This window comes from Bos taurus, chromosome 16 (genome assembly GCF_002263795.3).
Source record: "Bos taurus isolate L1 Dominette 01449 registration number 42190680 breed Hereford chromosome 16, ARS-UCD2.0, whole genome shotgun sequence".
Lineage (NCBI taxonomy): Eukaryota > Metazoa > Chordata > Mammalia > Artiodactyla > Bovidae > Bos > Bos taurus.
The window spans coordinates 59,876,973-59,885,493 of NC_037343.1; the positions used below are offsets into that span (position 1 = coordinate 59,876,973).

Genomic DNA, 8,521 nt, shown 5'->3' on the forward strand with positions numbered 1-8,521 from the left:
CTTTTCCCTGGTAGTCACCGGCCAACCCTTACTTCCTGACTTTTAAAAGATCTAAACTTGTTACCTCAGTAAACTCCATTGGCAGTAATTTTTTTTAAAATTATTATCTTTTTTAAAGCCTTGTAGTTCTTTATTTCTTTCAAGTTTTGCTTATCCTTAAAACAAGTTACCTTCCTAGAGTATAAATCTTATGCTAGATTTGTGGTTAATTAATAATGCTGATTTTTATATATATATGTATCTTACCCCCTGAGTTCTCTATCAGGGAAAGGAAAAAAAATTTAATGATATTAACAAGTGTGAGCTAGTTTTTTTTCATACTTTTGAAACTGATCACCAGCCCTGCTCCATATAGATTCCCACCCCACCCCCAAAAGCAGAAGATTAAAGGGAAGCCTTACCTGATGCTACTGTTGTATTGGGTTGGCCATAAAGTTCATTCAAGTTTGTGTACGCTGTTACCGAATGAATTTTTTGGCCAACCCAATATATGCTTTCTCCCTAAACGTCCCCCCAGGGCAGTGGTCTTCCTTCTGCATCTTGGGCAGCATGTTTCCCAGCAGAGCAGCGCTGCTCACAGCCGTGTGGAGCTACTCCCGTAACAGCAAGGAATAGCATCCATCACATGGACGTTTGTGTGTCCTCTCTAACCCTGACCATGACTCTCCTTACCATGCTTTTCCCTGAGCAGATGAAAACAATCCCTGGGTAGGAAACCTGTTTTTGGCTCTGGGGGGTTGTTCCTCACGTGTTTTTTTTTTTTTAATTGTTTTCTGGAAAATGGCAACTTCATGTTGGAAAGGTTCTAGAATGATTTACCTAGCTACTGAAGCTAAGATTAGGATTTCTCTCCTAGTCTTTGCAAAACTAATGATATTTTGATGGGATGATTTTTATTTTTATTTTTTAATTTAGATGAGTCTGCTTTTCTCTGATTGCCATTTTGTTCCTTCATTTTTTTTTCTCTTTTTTTTAATTCATGTATTCAACAGTGTTTGGTTCCAAGATGTTGGTTCTAAGGCTTTTTTTTTTTTTTTTTTTTTCCTTTCTGAGATTCAAAAGTAAAATGAAAGCAGTCTTCCTTATTGGGGAGCTCTCCTGGAGTACCTCTGAGCTGGAATGAGTCTAGGAGCTTGTGTTTTCTGTTTGTTTCCATGTGTTATGTTTCCGGCATCCCCCTCCGGCCACATCTCCCTTCCCACATTCAAATAACCCCTCGGTCTAGCTTTTGGCTGCTCCTCCTCCTCTCGCTGTCGCATCCTCACTTTGTCGGTGACTATAAACTGCCGCCATGTACTGTTTCAGTTTTGAGCACCACGTGAAATCTTTCCACATGTGACCGGTGTGCCCCTTTGGGGGCTGAGAACCCATAGATCACATGCACTTCTCCTCTGTGAAATGAAACCTCTGGTGCTTCTTTCTTTGCCACCTAATTCCTGTGTTTAAGTTTTGACCCAAAGCACTTACTACAGCAAAGCAGCTTGACACCTCTGTCTCATAGTCTGAATAACACATGGTGTCATTTTTATGTGACGTCTTAGGGTCCCAAGGGGTGATGAGTAACAAACCCTGCAATGCTGAAGGGGAAAAAGAAACACAAACCCACTGGGCCCAGGGGAAGCTGGCCTGACTCGGGTGCAGAAAGAGGCAGAGACGTTCCATTTGTCTGGGAAGCATCATGTGCACTGCTGTTTGATAGAAAGCATTAATTAGAACAGTCATTTGATAGAGCATTACGGCGAGTTGCCCACATGGAGCCATAATAAAGCCCCGTTTGGTGTGTTGTAGGAAAAACGGATCGTGTCGCTGGATTCGGCCAACACCAGACTGATGAGTGCGCTGACCCAGGTGAAGGAACGGTACAGCATGCAGGTCCGAAATGGCATCTCCCCCACCAACCCCACCAAGCTTTCCATCACGGAGAATGGTGAATTCAAAAACAGCAGCTGCTGACGGACGGGCCTCACAAATAGACAGACTGTGGGAGGAGACAGAAGGAAACGTCCCCACTCTCCTGTCCCCAGCCCTCTCCCCAGCCCCACCAGGTTTACAGAATGCCGCTGCTTCAGAACAGCAGGGTGGTGAGCAAGTCTGGAACGGAGAAAGGAACCTTGTCTTTCAGGGCATAAGGCTAAGAATTCCAAGGTCGACGCTTCCCCCACCCCCACCCCATGTCTCTGTGTACATAGGGAACTTAGTTCTGGGCCATGTACAGAAAATACCACTGTAATATACCCAAAGGAAGTTAATAATGTAGATTACCTTTTTAACTATTGCTATTTTTATTATCGTTGTCCTCTTGTTGAAAGCACTGCAGTTGTTAGAGGAGGAAATGTAGGAACTATGTACGTGAATGAGAGTTGAGCCCAGCCGCTCAGTAGGTAGAGACCACACATCTGTCTGATAGAGCACACGGTCCGCGACAGGACATGGTCAGAATGAATTTTTCAGGGATTCATCTGCCAGGTTAAAAGCCCCGCTCTGGTTCCCTTGTCCTGTAGGAAAACACGCAAATTACCAAGATCCAAATGAAACAGTTCATCCCACTGATCAAGCGGGACTGGTTCTACATGGACAGCTGATCTGCTTGGGGACACACTGTCCCAGAGGACACAGATAAGAGCTGTTGCATTGAAACCGGACTCTAGGAGGGGTTTTTGTTGAACTCCTGTTGATGTTCATTTCCTTCTGTCTGTAGCAGATGGAAATTTTTCCACTTTAGGTAGGGGTTTTTTTTTTTTTTTTTTAACTCCAGTTGTAATAAAAGGTGTTCTTTTTCCTCTTTAGAGTTTACAAAACTATAAATATCTGTGTCTCTAGAAACCATCTTCATCTTCACACACCCACTTGCCCTTTCCTCCCCCATGGTGGGAGCAGTCATCACCAACAGGGTTTACTCTCCCCTGGAGAGGTTATTCAGATCTACTGTCCATAAGCCATCCAAAAGAAACACCCTTTCTTCCGTACAGAAAAGGGCTAACCATATCATACTATAGCAGGAAGCTCTGAATAGTTCCCAATTAAAAATTTTTCTTCTATTTGTAAGTTACAACTCTGGTTTGGGATAAAGATTTTATCCAGTGTACTAGCAGGTCTCGGGGCAGGGTAATTTTATCTCAGTCTTTCACTTTTAAATTGCTTCTTCTTTTAAATTTGGACAAGAAATCTAAATCAGAAGCATTGCTCTCTTAAAAGTTGTGATTACTCTTAATGAAAAATAAAATACTGAAAGTGGGAGGACAGCGTATTCCAGCTGTTATTCCCATGCTCTTTGTATATTTGGCAATAATAACCCAGTCACTAGTTGTCATCCATGGCTTTATTGTAGGACAGAAACAGTTATGGAAGTTCATTTACTTCCTTTTTTTTTTTTTCCCCAGAGGTGTGAAACGTCATCTTAAATGCAACCTTGATTATCAGAAGTATGAAATGTTACAAGTTAGACAGATAGTATATAGACAAGTATATATACACATATATTCACACATATGTACATATAACTGCACAAATAGGAAAAGTTCCTGCCTTCTATGCTGTCGGATTTAATGTTACAAGGAGTTAGAATCTCATTAAGCAAGATCTAAGCAATTGCTTATATTGAGAAAGCAACCACATTTCTCAAGTAAGTTAATGATGTTTATTTTAAATGATAAACTTTAGGGAATTTTTTTTTTTTTTTTTAAGGGAGAGGAGAGAGGGAAAAAAACACCCGAGGAAGCCATATGCATGGAGTGAGTGTTTCCACATAACAGAGTACTTAGAACTACAAAGGGGACGAGAGAACATTTATCAGGTCCCCTTCTGGGTGACGCCCCAACAGAGTCACCAAGCTTCCCTTTCCACTGTACCGCAGACTTGCACTCTGACCTCTTAAGCACTGCCCTCCAGTAGATCTTTGTGTTTGACCTTGTATTTCAACAGCCTCACATGGCCCCTGACCCACAGTCTTTTGAAATATGTCCCCTCTGTAACATCCCCATTTCTGCCTGTCGAAGATCTAAAACAGGAGCTGCCTGGTGTGCTCATCTGATCTGCAGACATCAGGCCACATAGTTTGGCACTTGTGTGTTTTCTTGACCCCTGGTCATGATTTTATAAATTCTTAGCCCCTTTCCCTCCAAGTTGAGGGCACACTGTGACCAAAATCACTTATTTGAATAGGAAAAAAAAACTACCAATTCTGAAGCAGTGCTCAGTGTTGGGGGAGAGGGTATGTAAACATAGGTCTGTTCTTGTTTGTGACTATTTTCAGCTCTAGCCATTCTCTATAAAAGCCTTCAGAAAACCTGGTAAAAGAATGGTCAGCTTCAGTGGCCTTAAGTATGTATCGTTGGTGATGTCTTGCATTGAGGTTTGGAAGTTCTTGGGTAGTGGTTATGGATGACAGAGGTCTAATAAACTATTTTGGAGGGTTGGGGGAGACACACAAAACCAAATATGTTTTTTTTTTTTAATTTAAATTTATGTTTTTGATGGATGCAATACATCTTATCGGCATTATGTGAGCTTCTGAGATGGCTGCCTCACTTGGAAGATTAGATGCCCAAAATGTTTGTATAGCTTATGCAGCCCTCTGTTATTATCAGGTTATCTTGAATGAAGAGGAAAGAGTATACACAAATAATAAAATCAGAGGTAAGCTAGAAGTTCAGTGTAGTTGCCAGATGTTAAATTTTAGATTATCCTTTGAGCTTCTTCCTATCTGAATATTTTTTCTGAGTATTTGTTTAGAGAATGCTGCAGTCTTACAGAACTTATTCCAAAAGATTTTTTAAGTATGGAAAAAGTCAGCAACAGCCAATAATTTTTATGGAGGTATTGCTCAGTTGGCTTTTCTTCAGCCCAAATAAGTACACACCTCTGTTTTACTCAGAGGAGGTGCGTGTTTGAAGAGAAGTGGGTGGATTAAGATAGCACATCTTGCACGCCCTCTAACACCCAACACGTCACCGCGTGATGGGGTGCAGCGTGGACCAACGCTGGAGTTTGGAAATCAGATGAAGTGCTGGCAGAATGCTTGTCTAGCTGACAACCAGACTAGGCCATTAATAAGGACAACATTGGCAGGATTTAGGGAAAGAGCTTAATACTTCCCTTTTATTTTCACTGGAGCAATACGCTTTCTGAGCTGAAGCAGCAAGAAGTAATAACATTTCCTTCAGGTCATCGCATTCCGAGTGTCTGCAATACAAGCCCTGATGGAAGGGAGATTGTAACTCAGTAACTAAGACAAACACTCGACCACTTACTATGTTCCAGGCACTGTTACCGAGGTTCTGCTGGGCTCCAGGGCAGTCTGCTGTAAGAGAAGTGTGGTAAAGTGAGGTCCCCATGCTGCTGTAACTTGGCCTTTTGCACTTGTCACTGAATTGGTCAGAATTAGCTTTCTCTGGTCCACTTCTACCGTCTCCTATGATGGTGCTGGACAATGAAAGAAAAAGTAGGATTAACTATCTAGGACTGCTGTATCCCCTTGAGAATTAACTTGACTTCCGAGGTAAAGCTTTTTGGATCCCAGTCTGTTTACAGATCTGTAGCTCTGCCGACCCTCAGCTCTCTGTCTGGCCCCAGAGGTGCGCTGGGTTGAGAGCAGTTCTTTTTTGGAAGCCCCAGAGCAGGACTTTGCCATCAGGTGAGTTTGGTCAGAATTTGTTCTGCCTTCCATCTAGGTTCAGTTCTAGTCATCTCCATTTTGGAGTTTCTGAGAAGACTGGTTATGGGACTGAACTTGGGGAAGGAATCCTCCTTGGGATGACTGAAGGCCCCCGTGACCCTGACTAGAGTTGACACCAGGCTAGACTTGTCACTGGGCGGGACTCAGCGGCTCTGGAGCCCACTTCACAGCTTCCCTGGACTTTCAGCCACTTCTCCAGGGGCCATCTTCTACACATTATGGGCTTTCTTCTTCATTTCCCCTTCCCTTTTTCAAATCTAATAGTGAAATCTCCTGCTCACTTCAGCAGTAAATAGTTGCCTACGCACCCCCTACCAGAGGGCCAAGGATTTGGGATACTTTGGTTTTTTAATCAATATGTCCATTGAAAGGGCCTATTTTGTTTCCTTTTTTAAAAGCAAGATATGTTGGGGTGTTAAATTTTTAAGTAGACTCTCTGTGTTTGAGTGATTGTTGTTAGTTCTAGAAGCATTCTCTTGTCATGACCCAGTTATGAATGCTCTAGAGTTTAGGAAAGACAAAAGTGATGAAATTTGCATGAGGTAGAATAAATATCTTATGAAGAGTGAAAGAACCTGAGAAGATACATGATCCAAAAGGGTCTAATGCACAGCAGTCTTCTTCAAAGCCCAACGGGTTCAAGGAAACAGGAGGATTTATTCTCCTTTGCCCCATCTCAAAATATACGAGATACGTAGAAAGGCAGTTTCTGTAGAAACATGATGTGGGCACCCACGCAAAACACATGATTCTTAGGGCTTCCTTTTTCTGAATGTTAATCCATCTCATCAAGCAGTGATTCCCAAACGTCTTGAGATTTTTAGATTTTATGCCCTCATCTGTTAGATTGTATGACAGTGGTTCTTTCCTCTTTAAAATGTACCATATGTGTTATATGTATATATGTTAAAGTGACTTGAAATTGACTTGGTTTGACATTATCTCAAGAACCCAAGATAACATTATTGATACCTTGGGAAGTCATAGAAATAAAGTTGAATGTCACTGATCTGAGAGTAGAGTCCAGAAAGAAGTAGCTTTGGTTCCTGATCGGTTTATCCTCAGGTGTTTGAGTAAGGCTTGGCCATGAGCCACCCAAGGAGCCAAGTGGTGGTCTGCGTCCATATTTCAGCATGCATTTCAATTTTCTCCTCAGTTCTTAGTGTTCATTGCCTTTGTTTTTTCCCAGGAAATGTTTTAGTTTGAACCTTAAAACCAGATTTATATATTGTAAAAAGATTTTCACAGAGACTGTGTTTTAGGAGGCCTCAATCATCTGTGTGGGATGTATAAAAATTTAAGAATAAATATCATTTTTATGTCATTTCTACACTCCCAAGGGAAAATTTCAATTCCCAGCTCACCAAAAGGTTAAATACTAGTTGATTTAACCACTATCCTGCAGAAAATTTGAAATAGTAAAGGTTAAATTTTGACTGGTGCTTAGACATTTCCTCATTACATTAACTCAAGACAGCAGCATATTAACCTGAATCACACCTGTAAGGAACTTACCTTCTAAATTTGACTTTGTTCTTCATCTCCAGGGCCTTAATAAGAGTGTGTTAAAACACATGACTATTTTACAATGATAGCTCTAAATAATTTATTTTTTATTTCAAGAAAGAAATACACGTTAGAGAAACAAAACCCAAGATTTTATTTTATTTTTAAAGCCATATTTTTGTGCTAGTAGCACTTAGATTGTTCCATATGTGAGATCCATATCAGCATTTCATTACCTGGGTTTGTTCTAAAAGAAGATTTATTTTTGTTCTGTGAATAATTTTTGACAGTTCTTGTACATGTACAGATATAGATACGTTTGAGGTCTTTTATTGATATTCCTATGAAGAATACAAATAAACTTTAACTTTAAACATTTCAGACTAAGGTTGCTACTGTATTTGACATATTACTGTTTGATTTCTAGCATGTCATCTGGGTGATTAGGACACTTGGAGAAGAACCAGTAACAAAATCTATGTAGGAATATTATGCTGAAGGTATATTTTAACATGAAGAACAGCATGTCTTAGAATTTCCCAACTTAGAGGGAAAAAATATTTAGCTGAAGGGCAAAGATAACATGCATCATATTGTAACAACACCCTTAAAAAGCTCCTCATTCTGGAAAATTTGAAATCTCTTTACCAGCTTGTAACTGAATAGAAAATGGAAGGATAACCCTACTGAGCACTCCAGACCAGTACTGGCCTCTCTTAATTCCTCAATAGATTAACAGGGTTTATTTCAGGGTAGTGTTGTTTAGTTGGGACTTTTTTGCTGCTGTTGTTCTTATTTGCTTATTATTCTCAAGGTTGTTATTTCCACATTACCCCCATCTTCTGCTTACCTATTTCATTCTTTAAAACCCCAAGATGCAGGTCCCATAAGCAGTTTTCTTACATGCTAAGTTTAGTTCTGAAATTCCACCAGTTAGCCTCCTCACATATCTAGCTACTTCTTCTATTCTACTAGGAATTAAAAGACTAAAATTCACTCAAAATCCAGAGAAAATTGTGCAAGGTCACAGTAGACGTGTTATTTTTTGTTCACTTTGAAGCCGACCCATTTCAATCTGAATTGCTCATGACCTAATGTAAGTTTTAAGACGTCTTGGATCTGAAAGATCAAAAAGGGAGAAACTATCATTGATGCTATCTTGGGACCTTCCAGTCTTAGCCCTTAACTGTCCACCCGTCTACCCTTTATGTCCAGCCATACGCTTTACTTTTCTTAGCTTCCTTCCAGCTACCTGCCTTTTGTTGTTAGTGCCTTCAACAATAGGAAAGTACATAAATCAAGTTTGTTAGACCACCACTCCCCGCCCACACACACACACAG

The 8,521-nt window shown here is 40.6% G+C and overlaps 1 protein-coding gene across 10 annotated transcripts in view; it reads left to right on the forward strand.

The window, feature by feature from the left end:
* RASAL2 (RAS protein activator like 2) overlaps positions 1–7,561 on the forward strand; it is a 397,752-nt gene extending 390,191 nt beyond the window's left edge. For all 10 annotated transcript variants that reach the window (XM_005217241.5, XM_002694157.7, XM_003587091.6 and 7 more), the window contains one exon: positions 1,789–7,561. In XM_005217241.5, coding sequence (XP_005217298.1) covers positions 1,789–1,931 — 143 coding nt within the window. In that variant the 3' untranslated portion in view covers positions 1,932–7,561. The remainder of the gene's footprint in view (positions 1–1,788) is intronic.
* The last annotated feature ends 960 nt before the right edge of the window (positions 7,562–8,521 follow it).